The sequence below is a fragment of the Epinephelus fuscoguttatus genome, linkage group LG5 (assembly GCF_011397635.1).
Source record: "Epinephelus fuscoguttatus linkage group LG5, E.fuscoguttatus.final_Chr_v1".
Taxonomy (NCBI): Eukaryota; Metazoa; Chordata; class Actinopteri; order Perciformes; family Serranidae; genus Epinephelus; species Epinephelus fuscoguttatus.
Window position 1 is genome coordinate 9,099,605 of NC_064756.1, and position 27,016 is coordinate 9,126,620.

The 27,016-nt window shown below is 41.2% G+C and overlaps 1 protein-coding gene across 1 annotated transcript; it reads left to right on the forward strand.

The window, feature by feature from the left end:
• Positions 1-6,291: 6,291 nt before the first annotated feature.
• On the forward strand, positions 6,292-25,529 carry mpzl3 (myelin protein zero-like 3). The gene is made up of 6 exons (XM_049575620.1): positions 6,292-6,526; positions 9,700-9,866; positions 20,793-21,006; positions 22,124-22,280; positions 24,531-24,600; positions 24,843-25,529. The coding sequence occupies exons 1-6, from the start codon at positions 6,427-6,429 to the stop codon at positions 24,921-24,923; spliced, it is 789 nt and encodes a 262-aa protein (XP_049431577.1). The 5' UTR covers positions 6,292-6,426; the 3' UTR covers positions 24,924-25,529.
• Positions 25,530-27,016: the final 1,487 nt, after the last annotated feature.

A 27,016-nucleotide genomic window follows, 5' to 3' on the forward strand; every position in this document is an offset into this window, starting at 1 on the left:
GTTGCAGGTCCAATATGTTTATGCTAGCCGTTGTGACTGCAGTCTGGGTTTGCTTGTTTGTTGGATGAGATTGTTCATGACTATGAATACGTTACTCTATATCTTTGTGTGTGTGCGCTTGTGTGTGTGTGCCTGTGTGTGTTTGTGGGCCTATTTGTGAGCATTGATCAAAGTCTGTCCCTGGTGGGTGCAGCTTTAGTTACTGACTGACAGACGTGAAGTGTGTGTGTGTGAGTGTGTAGTCGGGGGCAGAGCATGGTTGACTAACAACTAAAAAGAGAGGGACGGGTGGGCGGGAGACACAGTCTGTTTATCCAAGCTAAATAATTACATTTTGTTGAAGAGAAAGGCCACTGGTGTTGAACTGATAAAACAACAATGGCGTCTCTTGATAATCTCGTTTGAATCACCAAAGCGTCTGTTGATGACTCTCCAAGAGCTCAGACTTTGGCCTCCAAATAATCCTGCCACTTCAGTAATTAATTGTGGGTGTTCAGGGTTTATTTTATAGGCAATTATTAGAGTTTGTCGTGCTCAGAAACAACAAGACAATCACGCGTGGTAAATTACCATTTGGTAGAAGTAATGTGTCAAAGATTTTTCCAGCATGGCCTGGAAAAGAATTTGATATGAGAACATCTTTCAGCTATCTTATCTTCAGATTTTTGCATCAATGCTCAACAACCACCCATTGTCAGAAAAATCAGATATGCCATTTTCTCCTGTGACAGCATCATGGAAAAAAAAGCCACTTTATATTTTGAGTGACTGTTTTCCTGATTGTTGCTATCATTATTACTATCACACTCTGCACACAGCAGTGCTGGAGGATGAATTCAAATGCTTTACTTGAATAACAGTACTATTACCACACTTTAAAAACCTCTTTATTAGGTACACCTTGCTAGTACCAGGTTGGACCCCTTTCACCTTCAGAACTGCCCTAACTCTTCATGGCATAGATTCAACAAGGTGCTGGAAACATTCCTCAGAGATTTTGGTCCATACTGACATGATGACATCACACAGTTGCTGCAGATTTGTCGGCTGCACATCCATGATGAGAATCTCCCGTTCCACCACATCCCAAAGGTGCTCTATTGGACTGAGATCTGGTGACTGTGGAGGCCATTGGAGTACAGTGAGCTCATTGTCATGTTCAAGAAACCAGTTTGAGATGATTTGAGCTTTGTGACATGGTGCGTTATCCTGCAGGAAGTAGCCATCAGAAGATGGGTACACTGTGGTCATAAAGGGATGGACACGGTCAGCAACAGTACTCAGGTAGGCTGTGGTGTTTAAACCATGCTCAGCTGGTACTAAGAAAATCTCCCCCACACCATTACACCACCAGCAGCAGCCTGAACCATTGATACAAGGCAGGATGGATCCATGCTTTCATGTTGTTTACACCAAATTCTGACCCTACCATCTGAATGTGGCAGCAGAAATCCAGACTCATCAGACCAGGCAACGTTTTTCCAATCTTCTATTGTCCAGTTTTGGTGAGCCTGTGTGAACTGTAGCCTCAGTTTCCTGTTGTTAGCTGACAGGAGTGGCACCTGGTGTGGTCTTCTGCTGCTGTAGCCCATCTGCTTCAAGGTTGGACGTGTTGTTGGTTCAGAGATGGTCTTCTGCAGACCTTGGTTGTAACCAGTGGTTATTTGACTTCCCGTTGCCTTTCTATCATCTTGAACCAGTCTGGTCTCTTTTTGGGACCATCCGCTGTAAACCCTAGAGATGGTTGTGTGTGAAAATCCCAGTAAATACTCAGACCAGCCCGTTTGGCACCAACAACCATGCCACGTTCAAAGTCACTTAAATCAACTTTCCTCCTCATTCTGAAGCTCGGTTTGAACTTCAGTAGGTCGTCTTCACCATGTCTACTTGTCTTAATGCATTGAGCTGCTGTCACATGATTAGCTTTTTGCGGTAACAAGCAGTCAAACAAGTGTACTTAATAAAGTGGCTGGTGAGTGTATATTTTCCTATGGTTTGCATGCAAAGATCTTCATTTGTGAGGAATCTTGTAATTTAAGTTATCAAATCATTACAATGGACTTAAAAGTACAGTATATCTGAAGTGTATTAGAGTAGAAGTAGACAGTGGCATGAGATCAACGTACTTAAGTAAAGAGAAAGTACTTGAGATTTTTTTGTGTAAGTACAATACTTGAGTAAATGTCCTAAATTACATTCCACCACTATTATCCAGACAAACAAAACCACATCCATGTGCTGCAAGCCCATGCCCGTTCTCTGGTGGTTGCCAAAAGGCAAATGTTGGAAAGCAGTGAAAGAAAAGGAAATAAATAAAACCGTCGGAGCTGTTGAGCAAACACCTGGAACACTAGGCAGATATGAATTGTTCCCAACGCCTCCACCTCCTCCGGCTCATGGATAAAAAGAGAAACATATTGAATATTGAATCCAGACATTGTTTTGGATATCAATATCTGTCTGTTGCCTCGACAAGCCAAGCTCTTGGGAGAGGTGTAACCATTCCTTGTCTGTGACTCATTGAATAAGTCATTCTCCACCACATTTACTGCAACACACGTAAATCACTTTTATAAAAACAATCCTATGTGGAGTTTGTTTGATAAAGGCAGGAAGGAAAACAATGTGTGCACTCTTTCACCAAAGAAGGAAGTTGTCTTTCTCACTCTCTCCCACTTTGGTTTCTGTCTTGCTTCATCTCTCTATCGCTCCTCAGTCTGCATTCCACACCTTAGGATGGGTTGTACCTGGCACGGCAATGCGGAGAGGTACTAAATTCCTTCACACATACTTAGACACACTCTCACACACACATACGGGCTTGGCACGGCAGGTTGCGGAAAGAGAAAACGAATCACCTCAATGGTAACTGTGTGGCTGAATGTCGCACTGTGACTTATATTGATGGCAGTAGCTCTCCACTTGTACCCACACACATACACACACCTACAGTGTATGCACTCAGACTATACAGTAACTAATCCATTCACTCTAAGGTGGAGAGTCAGCTTTATTTCCCTCGGTGTACTGTATAGAGTAGGCCTCCTATAGCTGTTAATGAGTACTGCTGTCATACTTGTTTGTGACAGCCCTGAGAAAAGTTTCTCTAGTGGAGTGTAGCAGATGCAACTTTTCGTCAGTGCATAGAGTGAATATAAAGCGATGAAAAGACAGAAGGACTCTCACATTTTGGGGCTGAAGGATAATGGTTACATACACCGTCTGGCCCCAACAATTTAAATCACCTTTATTAGTCCTCTCCAGTGCTGACAACAGAAGAACAGGCCTCTTGTTGACCAGAGTCGCCAGAAATCCAGTAGGTGGGGAGAGCCTTCATTGTGGTCGAGACGATTTCAGCTGAAACCGAGACCACTGGACTGTAACCAGACAGAGAGCCCCCTGTATTCACACACACAAGACATAACACAATGCAATGTGTGTGTGTGTGTGTGTGTGTGTGAAAGCACCCAGATAAGACGCATAACTTTATCCTCCAACAGAGGATGGGGAGTCTCCATCAAACTAATGCAGATTATATAATATAAGTCACAACACAGTGGCCCGCAGAAGTTGTGAGTGCTCCCAGGTAAGGTAAGTCCTTTCACTCAGCATCTATTCAAAAAACAAAGTGGTATCCCTGCTTCAGTGTGGGAACTGTTACATAATACAGTTAACAGATACAGTCCAGACACTGTGCTTGTGAATGGGTGCAGGATGGAACAAACCTGTGCTTGACTCTTTCTACATCCACAGAGATTTGCAGTGAATTTGGATTTAGCAGGGAACACAAACACAAAGTACAGCCAGGTAAGAGCGTGAAGCAAAAATGCTGCTGGGCCTGTCCATGAAGAAATTGCTGTGTGAAGGTAAACAGTGATAAAACATTGCTTCTGGAGACCCACAGTAATTTTTACCCACATTTCATCTTTATTACACCTGAATCTCGCTGCCCTGGCCCTTCCTCGCAGGAATTATTTTCACATGGTTGACGATAAATTAGAAATTAGTTCTGCGGTAATTCACGCAGAGCAGCTTCTGTTTATTGTATGACAACCCTTATTTTCACAGTTAATGGATAGCCTCTAGCTGCTTTTTCATTTTTAATCAAGAAAGGGTGCAATGTTTAACATGAGGAATAAGCATTTTCCTCAGTCATTAACTCCACATCAAATTAGTTTTTGCTGTATGATTAGTTTTTTCAGAGCACACAGGATTATTTGCTTCGCCCATGTTGTTATGTATTTAACTCCAAATAAAACATGCAGCTATAAAGGTTGTAAGTCTGTCAAACACTGAGTCAGAATATGGTACACATCTGACACATAGAGTGGATTTGAAGGCGCAAGGCCCAGAGTAACAGAGGATGCTGCTCTCACTCGATCTCCTCTGATGTGTCGTGAAATGAGGTTATGCAACACGACTGCAGCATCCCTGTTGTCAGGACGGAGGAAGCACTTCTGGCGGACCAGATGGATGTAAAGATGTGACTGACAATCCAGACCAAATAGAGGCATTAAAACAACTTCAAAAGGACTCTGTGTAAACATGTCGCAGAGAGATAAAGCATTACACCAGAGTGAGACTGAAGCAGCAAAGGCTAGAAAAACAAATACCTTCTCCCATTAGAGATAATTACAACAGTAAAGACAGGAGATCGGGGACAGGGATAGTGGAGTAATATGCCTAGAAATAGCAGGGGAGTCCCATAAGAGTATCCGCAGCTTTATACAGAAGCTGTCTGGGGAGATAATAGTAGCACTGGGCCTCAGGCCTCCACACAGAGGGGTCATGTGAGGGGGACAGAGATGTGCAAAGAGAATGTGTTATATTTTAATGGGGTTTTATTTTGGCTGCACAGTCCATGCTTGTCTTAAAGATGTGCATCAGCAAGGATTTAAACTGTTTAGCTGACTGACAGTATCTTCATAGTTGAAATCATACATAGGGATATATCTATCTATTTATGCTCAAGAGAAGGAGTCTATATCATTATTACTATTATTTTTATGATTATATGTCATCAGGTGACATGTGGTAGCCCATTGTTACACTCCAGTCCCTTCCAGAAATATAATTTTTAATATAATTTTTATGGCTGGTAACTTAAAGTGTCTCTGTACTAGACCCATCTTGCAGTGGGATATTAAAATAGCTGCAGTGCTGGAGAAGCTGCATTGAAAGCAAAACTACCCTGGGGAGAAATCTAGCTTGGTTAACTAAAGTGACCCAGAGAAAGTTGTTAAAAAAAAAAAAATAAATAAATAAATTGACAATGCAGCTGTACATGATACGTGATAAATATAAAAATATATTCATAAAAACATAAGAATAAATATGTAAATATTAAAAAAACAAAACAAAAATGCCAGCAAAAAATAATCAAATTGACAATGCAGCTGCATGTCATATGAAGTCTTAAAAAAATATAAGTACAAATATAAACATAAAAAAATATAAATATTTAAAAAAAAAAAATGAAAAAAGCCAGCATGCCAGCAAAAAGAAAAAAAAAACCAGATTGACAATGCAGCTGGATGTTATATGAAATCTTAACAAAATATAAGTACAAATATACACAGAAAAAAATATGTTTTTTAAAAAAAAATCTAAAAAAGCTAGCATGCCAGTAAATTTTTTTTTTTTTTTTTTAAAAAAGGAAACTTTATGAAGTTTATTTATTATTTTATTAAGTTTATTGCCCATTTTGATTACAGGTCATAAACCAAAATGAATAAAATACCAAACTATTCATGGTAAAATACCAATACCTTCCAGTAACCGGAGTCCAGGTGGGGGTATTGCACCAATCAGGATTACTCAGTTGTCCAAGTAACATCTAAAATAACACTCAACAACTTCTCTGAAGATTTTACATTTGTTAATAAATAGCAATAATACATAGTTATGACTAATTGTGGTCAGAGGGTTTGATTATAGCAAAATTAATGGCAAAATTGGCAGTTGCAAAATTAATAAATAATAATAATAAAATAAAATAAGTTAGTCCTTTCCTTTACTGGCCAACAGTTTATAGTTTTAGTAGTAAACTACACAAAAATGGCAGAGGGGTAAGTTACAACCAGCAAGCTCCTGGAAAATGTGATTAAACTATCCTACTAAACTGATATGTAGGCGTCAGCTCCCTAACACTGACAGTTGTTAGAATATCAGATTGCAGATTTATAAACACACTGTACAGTCACTACATAATCCTACTTTTATCCTCCCTTCATTTAAGCTTATAATTAACATGTTGTTTTAACTCCCGGTGATCCAGCAGCCACTTCCTGATACACCTGTTTGTCAGGTAGGAGGGTCAGCCCGCAGTGTGCAGGCGCAACGGAGACACTGAGTCATGACAACACAGATAATGGACGGAATGTTTTCAGAGCTTTGACGCAACTTCGACATTTTTTTTTTATCATCATGCGAGTGAACCAGTTTTCACATGTTAAAATGCGTCGACCTGGTCCGGGGAACATCGCGGTGAATGCGCTCTTGGTGCTGTGTTTGGTCGGCTGTTTCGGTGAGTACACGGAGCTGCGCTTACACGTCGCTGTGTCTCAACACTACTGCACAGACAAACTCTGTACGTGTAGATTAATGTGTGTTGTAGTAGCTCTGCCACTGCTGGTAGCAACAACCGGACTATTTTGGCATAATAATAAGGTTAACTTCGAGTAACGTTTACAAACTTTTTATAGTGGTCCACGTTTCGTTTGAAGGCCTGCGTGAGAAGTGCTTTGCAAACACCATCAAACGCCATGATAAGACTTCCCATGTTTGATTAATAGGTTTTAAAGGCAGTTCCCTGCTTCAGACAGGCAGCCTTATGCTTTAATCTTGCCTTTAACATGGACACACACCAAACACAGACCTCCAGTAAGAACATTATTGTGAAACTGTAGTGAACTCTACCCCAGGCACACTCTGTCTTACATGCCTGTCACTTACTGATTTAGTTTAGTGAGTAGAAGTCAAAATAGTCCATTTAAATCTTCATCTTAGATGTTATGCTTGCTGCCACTGTGGATTCAGGAGCAGGCCAGTGTAAGAAGCCAGGCTCGGAGGGAATCTGACAACTGGTATGCAGTGAGTTAAGAGCACTGTCCTTCTGCCAATTACATTACAAACATGGCTCTGAACTGCAGGCGCTTGTTTGCCTCACTCTGAAATCATCTGACTTGTTTTAGCAGGAATAGAAATGAAAGATGTGTGCAGCGATGGCTACTGTGTGTCTAAGAACACAGGCAACATGAAGCTTTAGTATCACTTTGGTTTGTGTTTATTTGACAAATACTTGCCCACAGTTTCTCCTGCCAGGGTCACATGAAGACAGCTAGGAAGCTATGGCAATGTGATGCTGTCTTTGTTCTGACTAGGTGTCAACGTGACCACTGATGAGCTGCCAGCTTTCCTATCCCGTCACTAATTACAAGATTGGCACTGTCATGTCTTCAAGTTCAAGAGTGGTTCCGCTTTCAAGGCTCCTCTGCTTGATTTTCAACTTTTATGAGGAGATAGCTTTGTTCGTGTTGTCGACTCGCTCACCCTGGGGTCTTTTGTAGATGAATCGGGCTGATCGCATGATATCTTGTACACTTTGTAGTGTAAGATAAACTTTGTCCTTATCGTAGCTTTTGTGGTCTCGGATGGAAACAGTGGTGTCCTTCTGATATTTTGGCTGATAGCTGAGCTTTTTGCTCTTGCTTCGTCCTCGGAGGAAAGGCGGTTTGAGGCCTTTGCTTTGAAATGGAGGACTGTTTCATTTTGACTGTGCATTAATGTCAGTAATGGGGTGTTGACATACAAATGTAGCCATTTTTTTGCGGAATAGGTTCATGTTAAAGGTCAGGGTGACAGGTTTAGGTTTAGGTTAGGTTTGTAGAGGTAGACGAGGCATCCATTTTGACACACATTTTACAAACAACACAGACAACAGGCAGTGATATGTTATGATAGTACCTTTGTTTTTTAGCCATGCTAGCTGTGTGTCTCTAGGGATGCCAGTGTCAGTTGGTCCACCACTTTGATCCAGATTAAAATATCTTATTAACTATTGGATGAATCGCTGTAAATTTGCTAAAGATATTAAAGGTCCTAAGGTGATAAAGTCCAATGACTTTGGTGATCTTCCAGCTTTTCCTCTAGCGCCACCAGCACGTCACAGCCTTCACTTATTCAGGGAAATAGCTGGTTGGATTGGCCCAATAGTTGGTACAGATTTTTTGTACTATATTAGGACTGCCCTTCACTAAGAATTCAAGTGTAGATTCTCAGTCATCCAGGTCATGGTAATCATAAGTGCTGTATCGGAGGCAACTGGACCTCTCATCCAAGAAGCTTCTTCAGTTCAACCAAAGAAGCTTTTTGGGTGAGAGGCAAAATGTCTTCAAGAAACACAAGCAAGTCCAGTTGCCTACAATACAGCACTTATGATTGCCTTGACAATGAAATTTTCTAGTCAGCCAATAGTGATCATTTCAGGCCATTAGTCAACTAGTCGCCCGCATGGTTACGATATTAATTTGATTATTAAATTTTATATTTTGGGCAACACAATGGTTTGAGTTGAAGGTGTGAGAAAGAATAGTATCAGTAACATTGTTAACACTGTGCTACATTACAGAGAAATACAAAACCGTACTAATGAACCTTCATTAATATAGGCCTATATTTTATCTCCAAGTGCACGTCACACACTGAGCGAGCCGCCTGTTAATGACGCTGTGGGCTAATGGGCATGTAGCTACTTCCATGTTTCAGATGATACGTCATGTTTGTAGTCGACCAATGAAGATGAGTTTACATATCACCTTGGGTTCGTCCTTCACCTTCTCAAAATGATCCCACACTTTGGATTTCCTGCCTGACATGTTATTAACTAGCCTGTGGAATAACCGCAGGTACCAGCCCTGGAAATTAGGGGCCGTACACATGCCGTGTCTTTAACTGCTTTTTTTGTAAATAAGCGACCAACGAAATCTTGCCGACTAATGACCTTTCTGGTCAAGTAACATTTGGTTGACTATTAGGGGGCAGCCCTAGAATTTATCTTTGTTAGTTTGTTGGTTGTGATGTCAGCCGTCCTGACTTCCTTGCCTTCTAAGAAAATGAACTCAACTCAACATTTATCAGTGAAAAACAGCGTATTAATGACTCAATGCCACAACTTATTTTCAGGTTCTCTCTCAACAGAAGCAGAAAATTCAGCTCTTCAGTATCATTGTTGCAGATACTACTCTGGCAGGCCTCCCCTGGCATTCTGAGTGAAGTGATAAAAATGAAAACACAGTTAGAGACACAGGGACATAGCTTTATCTGCATGTTGAAGGCCCCCTGACAGACAGATGTGCAGCAAGTCTGTCAGATACAACAAGAAAGGCTGGTGAGAAACTTTTACGAGACTGTGTCTCAGTTCAGCGTCTATCAGGAGGAATTTGCTGTGCTGACACTTTCTTGCCACCGCAGTGTAAGCGTTGATGCTATCAGGTTGTTTATTCACTATTTTGCTTACAGTAAGTGAGTAAAAGTCACTCACAGTGTGTCCTACTTTCTCTTTGTTTTTTTTCCACCACTCCTTTTCTTCATTCTTCTGAAACGTGTAAATCTGCTCTTTTCACATTGTTTCCTGTTTCACCTCTGTGTCACTGTGTCATCTTTTTTTTCTGCTCCTCCTTTCTGTCCTTTCACCTCCAGGCCCTTCCCTAGTCTCCTCCATCACAGTGAATACCCCACCAGAGCTCCATGCATCTAAAGGGGATATCGTCACATTGTCCTGTACTTTCACTTCCACCAGTAGGCCGACCAGTAAGATGAGTGTTGACTGGTCTTATAGGCCCCAGAGTGGAGGGCCGCCACTGACAGTGAGTATACATTTATTAAAATAATGTTGAACAAACGAATGAACATTTATTTCTGTGGCTGCACTCGATTACAGAGCAGAGCTGATTAGCTGATTAATTTATTTTGACAGTAATCTTTTTTTGGGGGGGGCGGGGGGGCTTTTTGCCTTTAATGGACAGGACAGATTGAAATGAGAGAGAGAGAGAGAGTGGGGGTTGACATGCAGCAAAGGGTTGCAAGCTAGAGTCGAACCTGCGACTGCTGCAGCGAGGTATTGCCTCTGTACATGGGGCACCGGCACTATCCACTATGCTACCGACGCACCAAATTTATCGTCAGTCTTTAAGCAAAAATGACAAAATAATCACTGCCACCAGCCTGTGAAATGTGAGTATGTGCTGGTTTTAGTTGCCCATTATGACAGTGAACTGAATGTTTTTGGATGTTGGACTGTTGTCCAGACGAAAACAAGACATTTGAAGATAGTACATTGTGCCTTGGGAAACGGTGGTTGACATTTTGTGCTATTTTCTGACCTTTTCCTCTTTTTTTTTGTTCTTTTTATCTCTGTCTAACATACAAGACATGATCCAAAAAGTAAAACAAAATTCCCAGACATTATATATACGCATATATCCGCACAAATGCACACATAAGTAAAATTACATTACAGAAAAGCAAAGGCCTCATATTTTGAGCAAAAATGACAAAAAATCACTGCCACAAGCTTGTTAAGTGCGAGGATTTGCTGGTTTTAGTTGCGCACTATGACAGTGAGCTGAACATTTTTGGGATTTTGGACAGTAGGTCACAGAGACAAGACATTTGAAGACATTACTTTCCACTTTGGGAAATGGTGATTGACATTTTGTGCTATTTTCTGACCTTTAGCTTTATTATTTTTATCATTTTTTTGTCTCTGTCTGACACACAAGACATGATCCAAAGAGTATAACAAAAATCCCCCATATATTAGACATTATATACACTTATATCCTCACAAATGTACGTATGCTGGAAACTGTGCCCCACGACCCGACTTCGTTTAAGTGGTTGAAAATGGATGGACGGTAAAGCAAAGGCCACAAAACATGCTAAATATATGAATAATAAAATACATAGCAAAAGATTAATGATAATAATGATGCACAGCTTACTTAAGACATTACTTCATGCTTTAAATATGTAACCTTTTCCTCTTACCCCTTAGATTATATGCAGTAGGTAATACAAAACAAATCCACATAACTTGGAGCTCAAAGGACGTTGCACTGCAGTGTGGTTATAAAGCCCCTCGCCCCTGTGCTGTAGACTGTTGCCATTGGATGTAGCATTCTACTTCTGGAGATATTCAGTATCTTCCGTGGACCGAACTACTCCTTGCCCTGAGTTCTTGCAAGCGTTACAGGCCAACATGGTTTTGCCTCTTTTTCCTAGTGTCCCAGTGCAATAGCATGTGATCTAAAGGGCTAAATACAATGGCAAAGAGAACCTGGAGCGCTTTGTGTTGACAGGCACAGGTGAAGTGAACGGCACCTCAGACTTGAAGTGAACCAAACTCAGACCACCTAAATTAATTCATGGCTCCTATGCTGATATTAATAGTTTAAACCTGTGACTGTAAACACATATTTTCCGTCATTTTATTCACTAAATAATTAGTCGAGAATGAAGAAAATAATCTGCAGACTGTTTAAAAATAATTAAAAGCAATTGTTAATTAAACTTTTTATTACTTGAAAATGTGTGCAGAACTTAAGTCTCCTCGAAGTTGTTTCCATTTAACCTCAAAGCAACCTACATACCATGTTCTTTGTATGGGTATGTGACTTCCATTGCTCACTCTGTACAAACACGACTTGTTTGAATATCTGGCTGCTTTATTTGCATTCTTGACCAGCTTGACTGCTCTTGATATCTGAACCTTCATGTAAACCTGCATCCTGAAGCAAACTTGGCTCAGTCTCAGTTTCAGTGCAGATACCGTGCGTACCGATAAGTTTGAATTATCAGCCTCACTGTTAAAGTAATGTCCAGATTTTTAGCCGTCCACATTCCAGCCCAGCCTTTGTGTCTTCTGAAGGCTTCCCCAGGAAACCCCGGCTGGTCAGCTCCCATAATACGCCTTCCTCTGCTGTGGTCTTGTGGTCTTGTTCGAAATGCGTTCAGATGTTTCCATCTCCACCCATAACTGCACTCAGTCCTCCAACCTTGCACACTCCGGGTTCAGTTTCAGTGACCAATCCACTAAAAATCCACCACATAATTTAAGCAGTTCCATTTGTACTTGAGGATAGCCATCAAGTGTGGTTCTATGTAATTGCATTTGGACCATTGGAATCCATAGTGTGGTAGCTGCAACCTTATATGCCATCATTTCCTATAGGAGCACTCAGAGTTAAGTGGAGGCTAATGTTTTGTGGCTCCGCTGATATGGAGTGCTGTTGGTTTAGTCATTAGGATGTAGTTGTCTGGGCTGAAAGTGTGTAGGGGGAGGAGAAGAACTACAACTCATTGACAGGGTGTGAGAGTGAGTATGCACGTGTGTGTCAGTCAGCAGATAACGTGGTATTATGTCATGAACTGCACAGGTATTATTAAAAAGGTGTGCCAGGTGCTGGCTTAGAGAAAAGCTCCACCAGTGCCTGTATTTCCTTCGACCCAGCCCAACTAGTTTGTTCTCTTTATCACAGATAAATAATGTGTGGCAGTTTTCTGATGCGGCCCATAGATGGAACCAAGTCTGGGGGTTTTTAATTTCTATTTCTAAGCCTTCATTTACTTTCCATCCAATTTCATTAGCAGTTTTGGCTCCTTTATTGGCCTGTGTGTCCCCAGTCGTATATCACACTGGGAAAGACCATGAATAAGCATGTGAAAAGCTCCATCAGAAAATATAATTTTGCAGCCAAAGCTTTAGTGTCAATCTGAATTGCTGCAGTGCTTCAGTGACTTGCATAATTACCTCAGTCCTGATGAGAATTAATTTTGTAGATTGGAGTGGAGAGAGGCTGAATGTTCAGTCAAATATCTGTGAAAGCTGATGGTAATTGGAGAACTTGGCGATTGAATTCTGCTGAATAATGCTAAAAATTAATCTATTAAGATGATCTAAAACTTCACTTAGACACAGTTTTTAAATTTGTTAAGTCAGTGGAAGCTTTTGTTTCGATCATCATATAGATTTGTATAAGAGTTGAAAACAATCCAGCATCCTTGGCCGCGTTCATTTCTCAGGAGTTTAAAAGGATCATCGGGTCTAATCTTTGTATCCAGACTGAGCAGACTCTTACGTAGGCAGTGGCTTCAAGCTGCTCTTATGTAGGCTGCGCTCTGCCAAGTCCTCAAATGATCAGCCAGGCGCGCAATCAGAGTCCTCAGACAGACCCAGCTGATAGACACACTGCTGTAAAACCATAAAACTCTATCAGTGTCAGTGATTGTTCAGGTGACTCAGTGTTTGCTTTTTTGGGGGGCTCAGTTTATTGAAAAGCCATACACAGTTATCCATGTTTACACTCTTCCTGGTGTGTAAACCTGTAGGCATTAAAAGTACTCCCTTCACAGTAGGCATACATTTTTTGCATGATCATGATTAAGGCTGTACTGTTACATGTTAAACTGCTCTATAAAACATTTTTACAGATACTGAACAAGACAGATTTGACAAATTTTAAATAAGATAGATGTCTGAATATATTATGCCTCCGGGCCGGCGATAGCTGTAGCCAGAGGCATTACGTTTTCGGGTTGTCAGCCAGTCTGTCCGGATCTTGTGAATACGATATCTCAAGAACAACTTAAGGAAATGTCTTCAAATTTGGCACAAACGTCCCCTTGGACTCTACAGTGAACTGATAAGATTTTGATGGTCACAGGTCAAAGGTCAGCTCCACTGTGACATCACAATGTTCTGTATAAAAGTTTTTTCTGGTCGTTACTGAACATCTTATCTCAGAAACAGAAGGTGAGACATTTGGTCAGATACTGAATTGATTACACTAATCTTGAAACTATGCTGATTGTGTATCCTCCTTAGACTCTGTGTCCTCATGAGGACATCACATTTTGGGTTTACTTGACCTTATACTTCATTCTACTTATCGCAGACCTGTAGTCCTCGTTTGCAGACTCTTTTTTGTGCCATCAAGTCCTTGAATGATTAGCCAGCATACACTAATCCATGTAAAAACAAGGTGGCAGCCATCTCTGCCAAGTCAGTCTGTAGCCGATCCTGACGAATAAGGGGACAAGGTCCAAAACCTGATCACATTTTATGGTTGAAACTGGTTTATTTATGATAATCTTGATGTCTGAGGCAACCAAGCAAGTAGTGTTGCTGGAGTGATCTGTCCCCTGGGAAGACAGGATGGAAGAGGCTCAAGAGAGAAAGAGAGCCAAATATGCATCTCTGGTGGCAGAGTGCCGAAGGCAGGGTTGTAAGGCCTGCTGTGAGCCTGTCGAAGTGGTTTGCAGAGGCTTGGCAGAGTGATCTCTACACCTGGTCCTGGGACTCTTAGGGACCTGCCGACAGCATTGATGAAGAGCCATCACGAACATCTTGGAAGCTGCTGAAAAGGCTTCCTGTTGGTTTTGGATTAAGAGGGGTTTGATGAGTGGCCAAATGAGCTACCTGGCCACAAGTTGGGCCCTGATCATCCCTAGGTGATATCCCTATGAGATCCCTAGATGTTAAGACCTGAAACACCTGATAACCCCAGGTGCATCACTGACGATGTGTTCAGGTTGCACCGCGAGCTGCATCATGTGACTTTGTAGTTAGAGTTAGTTAGTAGATATGACAACAAATTTGACCAATTTAAGCAACAGTAACAAGCTAAGACACTATTAAAGGGATAGTTCACCCAAAAATGAAAATTGAGCCATTATCTACTCACCCGTATGCCGAGGGAGGCTCAGGTGAAGTTTTAGAGTCCTCACATCACTTGCGGAGATCCAAGGGGAGAGGGGGTAGCAACACAACTGCACCTAATGGAGGCTTATGGCGCCCAAGATTCAAACGTCCAAAAACAAACGCGCACACGTGAGCGCGGTGCACAGAGAAGCAGTTAGAGCTACAGGCTACAATGAGGCTAAAAGCAGAGTTCAAATGACGTTTTTCCAAACAACTTTTTACATCAGGGCTTCATGACACTTGGATCACTACGGACGAGCAGTATGGAGATATTTTGTGGTTTCAATTATGTGTTTTTGGATGTTTGAATCTGGGGCGCCGTCAGCCTCCATTAGGAGTTTTGGTGCTACCCCCTCTCCCCTTGGATCTCCGCAAGTGATGTGAGGACTCTAAAACTTCACCTGAGCCTCCCTCGGCATATGGGTGAGTAGATAATGGGTGGATTTTCATTTTTGGGTGCGCTATCGCTTTAATTAGGAAATACTTGGTTGAAGACATTGGGACTTTATTATCGTCTCGTTTGAGGACATTGGTACTTAGTTAGCATTGACAGTGTTTAGTTTTTTTATACTTGTTGGGTCCTACTGATTCCAAATAACTAGGAGAAATTAAAAATGCATACCAAACAAAACTTCAGGTGTCAGGAGAATAGATCTTCTGTGCTGCTGGCAGAAAGATGTTTGTGAAGCATCAATGTTTTCACAGACGTATATGTAAACTTTAACAGAAACTTGACTGGTGCACGGAGGCATACAGCCGCAGGGCGGTTATACTTGTTTTTCTTCATATTTTAATGTACAGACATTTTCCATATACAGTATAGAACATACTGTAAATACATTCTTTCCTTGTGTCAGTATGCTCTGTTGACAGTCTTTGTACATCATGTATAGTTCTTATTATTGCTATGGGTGATACTTTTAGTTGTTAATGTGATTTGTGTACAGTGTAGTACAGAAATGGAGTGCTCGATAGTGTTTTTTTTTTCTTGCAAATTGGGATTTGGAAGCTTGTGAGGCCTATACTGTTTATTTATTTTGGATCTGTAGGAATTCTTGCCAAAATTGAACTGATTTATTGCGTGTATTTAATTGCATGAGACTTGGAAAGCTTGAATATAGGGCGAAGAAGAATTGATTAACTTGGCAGTTGTTTAAACACTGGGCATGGCATTGACAGAGATATTCCCTCGTCTGAGTGCCATCTAAATTTTTATGAGGAAACACTGAAAAACATGGACTTCATAATGAAAGCATTTTAGAGGAACTGATTTTAAACCTGAGCAAAGAATAATGTTTTAAATTAGGGTCTTGGAGAGGCTCAGCTGCTCTACTCACCTCAGTTCCAGATGTGGTACATCCTGTCAGTCTGTTACCTATATTGATTTGATCTATATTACCTGAAAGCGTTGGTCCCCAATGTCTGAAACATGTCATTGCAAAACCTATTGATTGTGATGTTGGGGCATTGTGAATGGTGTATGCTTTCTGTGTGCTGCCCATGGTTGTGGATTTAGACAAACACCCAGGACCCACATCACTTGTTGATACGAGGGTGGGAGAGTGAAAAAGCATTATTATACTATAAGCTGATGTTGTTTCCCTTCACTAGAGTGGCTTTGTGCCTTTTAGAACACTTAAGGCCCCGACCGTTTATTTTTCTGACCTTGAAATTTGCTTTGCCCGTCTGTGTGGTGTTTTGGTCCACAGTGCAGAGTGCCCAGTGCACAAGCAGGAGGAGAGGTGCAAACTGGTGGGAGGTTCATTCAAATGAGGCAGCGCAAAGATACTAGTTGGTATTTTGGTAAAAAAGAAATGAATCTGAGAAAAGATGTTTCAGACCCACATCTCTTTGTTGTGATGTCACTTAGCTTCAACTATGGTGATTTTGTCAACAAAAACAAAGTGAATACTTTGAGCAAATGCAGAGACATAAGGCAAAAATTAAAATGTAAATAAACAATTACAATTAAACACTCTTCAAGCATTAGATGTGTTAAAAGAACAGAACCTTTAATGTGGATGATGCAGGAACGTCTGTAAATGAGTCTGCATTTGTCTACAAATTAACTTGAGTGAGTCTGTTGTCCACATCTGATTTATACTGTATCAAATGCTTCTCCTTCAGTTCATCAAATCCCTGCAGCCATCTGAAGGCAGCGGGTAACATATGTTGACAAATCTGCAGCATGCAATTGGAGAAGTGCCGCACCAGAGTGCAGAGCCATTACAGACTGTGTCCACTGTGCAGATGACATTGCTGCTACAGAACAATCACACACACCTCTGCAAACATATCTGGTGGGTTATTGCTCAGTGCTCTACCCATTTATGGGAGAGACCTTGGATTACTTGAGCTCATTAATTATAAGCCATACAGCCGACTTTTCATTCCTAAAATGTTTTATTGTTGGACTGCATTATAAAGCAAATGCTGCTGTGTCACATTTTAAAATATATGATGTAACAATTTACAGTGTGAAATACAGAAGAATTATGTCTGACATAGCATTGTGTTGATGCAATCAGAAATGCTTCACCAGACAATTTTTTTTTTTATGGTTTCCCTCTATCATCATTGCATTACTTACCTCCTAAAAAAAACACGCCATCTTCCTCCAGCTGCAGATTTGTTGTGCTGTGTGTTCGCATCGTGTCGCTCCATCCAGATAGGAACATTATTTCATGGAGAAGCCTATTTTTCCTTTAATGAGCCGCATCATGTGTCACTGTAATTGGCATGGCTGTTTCAGAGCAATGAGACCAGTCATGTGACTGATTGACTGTAGTCAACACCCCCTGATCTATAGTCACCTTCACCCAGCCCTTTGTGCTGCTCCACCTGCATGAACCAAAATAGCAGAGATGCCCACACAGTCTGTGCACCCACGATGCACCGCTTTGCATTTGTTTTTTTCACTTGTGTGTTTAAAATAGAGCGCTTTAGGTCTAATATGAAAGGAGCGGCATGAATTGGCTGAATGCAAAAACATCCATAGTGTTTTTCAGAGGAAATCAATAACTCCTTTTTGCTGTGCTTTGAGAGCACAGATGAAGGCCATGCAGCTCTGATCTTATCCTGCAAATAATCTAAAAGCCTGTTGAGGTCTTCATGTTCCTTATCTGACTCAACCAGCTCAGTGCAAGGCGTAGTGGGGAGAGTAATGACCAGGCTCTTATGATGCATGAGTATTTCTTTATTCTAATGTAAAAGTTTCTTTTGTGCTCCTGTAACAAGTTTTGTCCTTTTTTACCATTCGAGTGGGTGAAGTTTGAAAACCACTAAAAGATGTATTTTACTGCTCTTTTCATAAAACTGGGCTGTCTATGCAAAGACAGAAATACTTTTGCAATTGGTGCTTATGGCCAGAGAAAACAGAGAAAAGGGGCCTGCAACTACAGCCCTGTTTCATGGTACAGTTCAGTTTGTTGCACTTTTTGTTGTTTTCACTGTGAAAGTTGTGGATGGTATGGAACCGTTCCGTATCATTCCCATGTTTGGTCCCCCCTCTGTTGGGGTACCTAGCACACAGATCTGGTACTAAAAGGTGGAGCTGCGAACACTGCAGTCTGATTGGTCAGTACAGGACGGTCACTCTGCTCAGGGCTGAGTTGTGTCTGGTTTTGAGGCTCATGTAAGCACTGTTCATACTGTGGAGAGTTTTACATATATTAGTAAATTGTAACTACAAAAAGGAAAGGATGTTTGCTGCCTCTTGCAGCAGCTGGAGTCGGAGAAAAAATAATTTAATGCACTGGGCCGACTGCTGGTGACTTTTTAGGTAAAACGTAAATGCACTGTGTTGCACCTGACTAATAAACGCTCCTGCTGGTGGGTGATGTAATGTGAACTAGGCTGTTTTGACATAGGAAACAAAATGGTGGCCAGATGGTAACAAACAGTCTCAAATTACAGTTAAACAGTGCACCGAAATAAGCTTCTCAAAACATTTCAGGCGAGAAATAGGCAACACAATGACAGAATGACAGAGTGCACTAAAATACATTTCTACTTATAGAATGCATCCTGTGGATGTGCTGGATGCATCGTCAGTGATGTATCCTGGGATCATCGGGTGTTTCGGGTCTTTTCAAACATCAGACACCCTCACCCAGGTGACCCAGCTGGGGGTGATCAGTCCCCGGCTTGCATTGATGACACTCTTGATGGCCCTCTTCTTCACCAGCCCCACTATCCCCAGCTTTGTGAAGACTCTGCAGAGTGACCGACCTGCAAAGCCCCGACATCCCACCTCACAGGCTCACAGCAGGTATTCCAGCCCTGCCTCTCGCACTGCTCCGTCAGCTCCTGGCACTTGGCACGTTTTCGCTCTTGGGCTTCATCCATGCGCTCTTCCCAGGGTACAGTGAGTTCTACCATGATCACTTGTTTGGTGGAGTCAGAAAAGATGACCATGTCTTGAGGTTTTTTTTTTTTTGTTTTTTTTTGGAAACCACAGCTACTTGCCAAGATCAGCTCTCAGTTGCCAGTCGGAGGCAAGGAGGCCAATTGCTGATCTTAGTTGTGGGATGTTTTCCAGCCTTAGCAAAGGTTATGATTGTCTTTGGGCGATGGTGTTTGCTGGTGGTAATGGCTGGGGCTACCGTCTCTGCTGCTGCTTGCAGCACTTGATTATGCTGCCAGTGGTTGTGGCCTTTCGCAAAGGCCTTTGGGCAGCTACTAAAGATGAGCTCAAGGGATCCTCTTCCTGAGCACAGAGCACAAGATGGTGTTTCGCTCTGGCCTCAGACGTGGAGATTTGCTGGGCGAGTTAGGTCAACGTACACAGCCTGGATCAGAGATCTGATTCAGAAGTAGTTTGCCCTCAGGATGTGATCCCTCTGCTGCTCCACGGACTCCCACTTCATACATGCTCCCTACATGGACAAGAAGGCGCAAGTCTAGTATAGTAATGGAAATAATATACAGTGTTCAGTTCTCAAAGCCTGGGTTGTTTCCACTTTCAGTTATTAGATTTTTTTTTGCTTTTGTTTCTTCTTCTTAGTCTCAGTGTTTTCGTTCAGGTTTTGTTAAAAATAAGATGTATAGAAATAGAACAAAGGGTAAAACAACAATAGAGAAAAGATGAAAGCAAAGTAATTCAGAACCAATCTCTGTCTCTGTTCACCTCCACAAATGACTTGTCAGTATCCTGTCGATGTTTTTGTGTTTTTACCTTGAGATTTGTTCCATGTACGTCACCGCTTACTGGTGACTAACCAGTGCGCCATAAAACTGATTAAAACACAAACTCTTCACTCTGAGTTTACTCTATGAAAAACATACTGTAGTATTTCCACAAATTTCATTCCCCCTCTCCACCCACACGCACAACACACTCATACTCCAGATGTCATGTTGTGAAGAGCTCTGGGTCAGCCTGACGTGGGAGTAACGGCGAGATGGAGTTCGCTGTTGAAAACAGACTCGCGGTGAATGTTAAATTAAAAGGTAAATTCAGATTTGGAGACACCTATAGTTCAGTTTTTCTCTCAGCGAGAGCCTCACACACACACGTGAATTTTCTTGGCCTTGTGCTTGATCAGATTTTTATTCATATTTCTTCGACTGAACAGGCAGCTCTCTTCACTCTGCGATCGACAATATTGCCAAAAGAAAATGTCCCACCGCCATCTGTCCCACCACCTGCTGCTCGAGACACTTTCCCTCAGGCAGGAAAATGATAACTTAAAGTTAGGAGTGATGATTCTTATAAATACTCTGAAGAAGAGAGCTGATCACTGAGTTCAGCAGAATTGAAGCATTGCTTTCCAGGTGAGCGTGCTGCTTGTGTCTGAGACAGTGGATAAGAAAGGCACAGTATGTCCCTGTGCATCAGTGTTTCTTCTTCTTTTTTATACCTTTTAATCTCACCTTTCCAGTTGTGTTAGTTTTTTCTTCTTCCTCCCAGCACCAACAGACCTAATTAGATATGATTTTACACCCCCTTTACACTCTTTCCCACGGCACACTCTGTTTGAACACATCTATATGATTCATGCAAATACTTTTTTTGTTTTACCCTCTCTAGTTCTTCCACTTCTCCTCACGGGCGTTCCCTCCAAATGACGGTCAGTTTGCTGGCCGCATTCGGTGGGAGGGAATCCCGGCACGCGGGGAAGCTTCCATTTTGTTGGTCAACGCCACGTTGAAAGATAATGGGACCTACACGTGCTCCGTCAGAAACCCCCCTGATGTCCACGGGTCTCCGACTTCACACACTGTGCTCACTGTCACACCAAAGGGTAAGATTGTGCACACACACACGCAAAAACAACCAAGCAGGGCCCGTTTCTTCACACAATATCAGAATTCTTTATCTGGATATTCAGCCTTGTGCATTTGGACTTCCTCCTCCTGTGTGCACACTTGAGTGCCCTTAGCTTAACAGCAGTCAAATCTGGCCTCTTGTGACCTCATTTAGATGCATTTTGTGATAAATAATCAGATGTATCCTCTCATACTTGTGTGATTTTTAATCCTTGCCAGTGCTTGTCCTTATTTTACCTCAGGTGTCTCGATTTGGCTTTTCTTAAAATTAATTGTATACTGTGTATGTGCAGAGACGGGGCTGAGGAGAGGAAGTTTAGAAATTCCGCTGCCAGCAACATATTTTTCAGATAGCAGCCGAATCTAAACATCTATTTAGTGTTTATGTAAACCTGTCATGATGTTCGCAGTACTGGCTCATTCAGTTTCGCTTGTTTCTGCTGTGTTAGACAGTAGATGGATAGAGGCACGGATGTAGTGGAGGATAGTAGTGGAATTACAGACTGATCTAAATGTTTATGACCTAAATTTATAGTTGTCATCATATTAAGAGTGAAATGACAACATAGGTTCTTAAAGCAATTTGAGTTTGAATTTGTACAAATTAAGATAAAAGATAAAGCGTGCTGATTAATGAGCCTTAGAAGGGCAGCACCTTTTCACGCAGCCAGGCCAGCCTCTGGTTTTAGTATATATGCTAAGCTAAGCTAACAGTCTGCTAGCTCCAGTCTCATATTTACTTTACAGACATAAATAAATTACTCTTGACAAGAGAGCAAAAAAGCACATTTCCCCTCATGTTGAAATTATTATTTTAAGGAGAAATAAAATAATATATATTATGTATATTTTCAGGACTGATGATAGTTTTGTCTTGTTTTATGGGTTCACATATTTTTCACTATTAAATTGGTAAGAAGTGGTTATTTACTGCCAGTGCTTAGTGACACATGCTGCATGAGCTGTAGTGTGTATGTTAAGTGTATATCTGTGTAATTAATGCTTTTGTAAGTGTGCCATGACATCATGTGTAAGTGTGGTCATAAACAGCCTCTTAATGTGTTTCTAACAACCTCACTTCCTCCTCTCCAGCGCCCAGCGTTCGCTTCTCTGACGTTGCGGTCCTCCTTGCTTTCATCCTCCTCCCCTCCGCCATCATCACCCTCATTCTGATTGGACGGATGCTCTGTCCCAAGAAGCAGCGCAGCCAATCGAAGGCCTACAGATCGCCCATAGAGGTCACAGAGGGGTGAGTGGATTTATTTAGCCAATCCCTGCTGCGGATCTCCTGGGGGTAATGGTAGTCATTGCAGGCTTTGATGGTTATATATGTGCCTCTGAATCGTTAATTTGATGAAGGTTAAACAAGAAGATAGGTAAAGATAAAGGTCTGATTTCAGAAAGAAAGGTGCTGTGAATCTGTGAGGTGCCCAGCTTTAAAGTCTGTAATTAGCTGATCTGCAGGCTGTTTTCTGTGTGGCAGTGTTACTCCCTGTGGTTTGCAGTCACACAGGAGCTGGTATTTGCTCTTCTGACTGATGTAATACAGGAATATAAATGTTAAACAAACCAGTGCTACTCTGTAATACATGTTGAACAGATTGCATAAATAACATGGACAGGATTATGTAATCAATTAGCAGCAACTCAAAAAACAAGGTCTGTTTATCATTATTTGTTCCGACCATTCTGGGGCTACATCATCTCTTTTTCTTTCTTTTTTTTTTCCTTATTTATTGAGTGAAAGTATTTATTGAAGTACTCTGCATAACCTGCAGCACTGCCAGTATCTCTTTTTCACTTTCTTCCCATTGTTCTCTTCATTTGGAGTTCTCAAAACCACAACAAGATGACTCTGTTTCCTGTAAACTGCACTCAAGTACCAGGAAACTGAAGCAGGAAATGGAACAGATTTTCCAAAGAATAATCTTACATCTTGGGAAACGCTTATTCACCTTGTTGCTGACAGATAGATGAGAAGATTGATGCCACTCATGGTGTATACATATGTATACAGTAAATATAAAGCTGGAGCCAGCAACTGCTCAGTATAGAGACTGGTCAAGAAATAGTACAACCACAGAAACAGACATTAAACTTTTGCCATGGTCATTTGACGAATACAGAAGGAAATGTCAGTGGGGCTGTAGCTTACACCTATTTTCTTTATTAAAGAAGAATATACAATCATACATCAATTCAGATTTCTGTCTTTTACAGAACTATGGCTAACTTGTGCATAATTACCTTGTTAACTCATCGAAAAACAGACTTAATTCAAACTCAGCAGAAAAAAACTCTAAAGCCGTCTTAGCTAGTCTTGATAGTCATACAGTTTGTCTGTTTCAACAATCACCAACTCTGGTTTGGTCGAAATAAACCCGTAATTCACAGTTAGATGTTGAAACATGCTACAGTTGGCTCTCTGCCACTGAGCAGCAACTCCTTCTTCTGAGGCAGCTACAGTCATGTGACGTTATTTATTGTTTCAACAAACATGCACACAAAATGGCAACAAAAGAAACAGGGAAAGTTGCAGTAATATTTTAAAAGTAACAGATTGCTTATTAGAAAATGTACCGCCAAGACTCCACTGCCCGTTTGGCGGTTACTGCAAAACCTCACGACAGTGAGTGCACGACTTGCTACTAGTCAGTTTGTTTATATAGAAGTTTATAGTTTTTAATTTACAAACTACCAGAGTTTTCAATCTCAACCTGAGCCCGATGGGACCCAAAAAGTCAGACATGTCAGGCCAAGATCGGGCTGAAAATATGCGCTGATTGGCCTGGTCAGGTAGGGCTTGAGCTGTTCGGGGGGAGAAAAAAAAACTTTAATAAAAAAAAAAATATATATATTCAAAAGTGCAGGCAAGGAGAGAAGGAGAGGGAACAGCCAGGCTCTGTGTCAGGGTCCCTGTACTTCCTCCCGGCCGGAGCAGAGAGCTCTTCTGACGGGGAAATACACAGCGGTGAGTCCCAGGGATTAGAGGCCAAATAGTCCTTTTTGGGAAGGTTCAGCTTGGTTAGGCTCGGGCTCAGTATTATATGTGATGATCTCAGATGAGCTGCATTTGGGCTTTGACTCACATGAGTCACTTAATTGCGGGAAGTAATTTTTTCAGCCTGTTGAGCTTTAAACAAGGAAAGGACAAAACTTATGTCACAATATCCAAAATCATGATATTGATGTACTGTCATTATATTGCCTGGCCCTACATGAGAGAAATATCAGTGTTCTCATTTAACTCTCAGCAAGAAAGTTAATTAGCAAATTTCCCAAATGTTAAACCATTCTTTTAATATGCAGAAGTGTTAAACATCTGCGTGCAGTTTGATTTATATCTTTGTATTTAATCAGTAAGAATAATGAGCCTACATTTAGAGCATATATACAGTGCAGTGTTAAAATATAACAGGCAGGCTTTTTCATGTTGATTCTGAGTGTGATTATTTTCATTACTAACCACCTTTGCTGTCCATTTTGCCTTCATCATCAGAGAGGAGTACGGCATCCACCCACCAGGGGCCAAAGAAAAGGGGACTTCATGCTGTGACCTATATCTGATGGTACAGTACATAACGTTTCATTATATGACACTGTCCTCCAGCCCATAAATAACTTAATGAGACATGTCTGCCAGATCCATTTCACGTTTAATTTTACATGCCCTGTATGTCTGACAACAGGACTTGAGGGTTTATAAAATATTGATCATCCAGTGTAGTTGTTTTGTGTCTGGGTCTGGATAAGTGTGTGTGTGTTTCTGTACGAAGCTTCATCTGACCGTCTCCTTCTCTGCTCTGTCCAGGACTCGGAGGATGAAGATGGGTATTACAGCCTAAAAAAGAGGCCTCCTATGGATGAAGGCTACGCTGAGTCTCAGTTGTAGAGAACCCTGCTGGTGGGGAGCTGTAACTGCAACATGTAGGCCTGCTGGTGTCTTACATGTGGGAGGTACTGAATGGAAATGAATGCTGGATTCATGTCTTCTTGCCACAGTCAACCACTCACCCAGTCACGTTGGTGATGTTTACTTTTTGTGGTGACCGCTTTGGAATGATACTTTCTTTCTTAAGACAATCTGAATAATGCATCTCCAGCATTTTATTTACACTATAGATTTAATTTACATTTTGCCTACAAGTTCCGAGGTTTGAGGTCTTTATTCCGAAATTTCAGAGCTTGTAGTCTTGATGAAATATTATTTGTTTATTTTGTCTGTACAGGGTCAGCTGGTGTCATTCTGTAAGCTACCAGCTGACCCTGTACATGCGAACACAAACACACAGATGAGCACTATATGTATTTTTATATCTTGATGATTTATTTGTGTCACGTTCTTTTTGTGAAGGAGATAGATGCATTATTTTTTTCTAATTTATTGCCTGTGTCAGAGCGGCTGTATGAAATCTGTTGATGTTGAGCTGTAGTGGAACATTTCTGTTATATCCTTAATATTTGGACAGAAAATAAATGGTTTGATTTTGAATGTCAAGTGCGACCACCTAGTGCTATTTATACAGTATTTCCTATATTTTCAGTGTCTGTACATTACTGTACCATTATTCAACCACAGCAGTAAATGTGTGTGTCAACTTACTGCTCAGTGTATTTTGGGGATATCTGAGTTTGGATGTGGTCTTTTATGGAGTCTTTGTTTTGGATGTACAGCTTTGCTTTGTTAAGTTTGTAGTGTCATTTTTCCCTAAATAAATAGTTACAGAGCAGATTCTTTTGGCTTTATGAGAGGATGAACATGACTTTTTTATGAAGGTGCTTCCAGCGAGTTGATAAAAGTAATTTGTTCATTTGTTCGCAAACAGAGACAATTTGTTGGTGAAGCTGATGGCGCACGGCCACCATTTTTCTCCTCTGCTCTCTCTTTGTTTGGTCTTTTGCACTATTCATGAATGTTCTTGAATATTCCTTTAAAAACTCTAAGGACAGGCTGGAGTCTCAGAGCTTCACTCACAAATTGCAGCAGCATCTGTTTCATCCACCCTGTCGTGGGACTCGAGAGTCATAAAAAGACCTAATAAAAACCCGCCAATGAAACGCACAGACAACGATAAGTCCTCATTCTGTCTCATTTTTGCTTTTCTATTTCTCATTCAGCTCATTCATGCCCTCTAGGTTTTAATAATTCACACACTGCTATGGTGAAACAATTATCATTCCTGCTTCATCTGAACTACCATGGCAACAGCTTACTCGTGTCAGGCAGGGAAAAAAAAAGATTTAAAAAATTGATTGAAAAAAAGAAAATATGCAGCTGACTGCCTGGACTCGATTTTCTGGACAAATGTTAGAGAGCAGGTCAGTCAGATTTCCTAGTTCCCAGGCTGAAGGGATATATCATCACTGCCAAATAGACTATCAGTCACATTTGCAGATTTACCATTCCAATAGCTCTACTTAGCTTTTATTTTTCTAGGCACTCCATTAATCCAGATTTTTTGTGAAAAGTTTTTTTTTTTATCAACCTGAATTCTCCCTTTGGGTGTAGCAGAAAGGAGGATCCAATCCTTCCCTCTAGATGAAGCGCTGTATTTGCCTTATTTATCCAAATTTATTTCAGCTGTCTGCTTTTATTACTGGGGGGAATCTTGGCATACAGGAAATGTTAACAGAGGAATATAAAACTCTTCTGAACAGCAGCATCCAGAGGATACCAGGTCCCCCAGAGATGGCTGAACCTCAAACCAGCTCCACACCTATCATAGGAAGTGAACCGATAAGTGATGTCATCATGTGCATAATACCTAGGTAAGAAGCAGCATATTCAGACTGGTTACCAGTATGGACCAATTTATTCCTTTACCAACTCATTATCATCCCAGGTCATGAGGTAGCAACACTTTCCCATGCCTCGCCTGTGATATTGATGCTGAATGCAACCTTGTGCACATTTCCTGAAAGCTTACGGTAATGGACATAAAGGAGCAGTACCACTGGAGATTGTAAGGGCAGTGTAGCATAGCT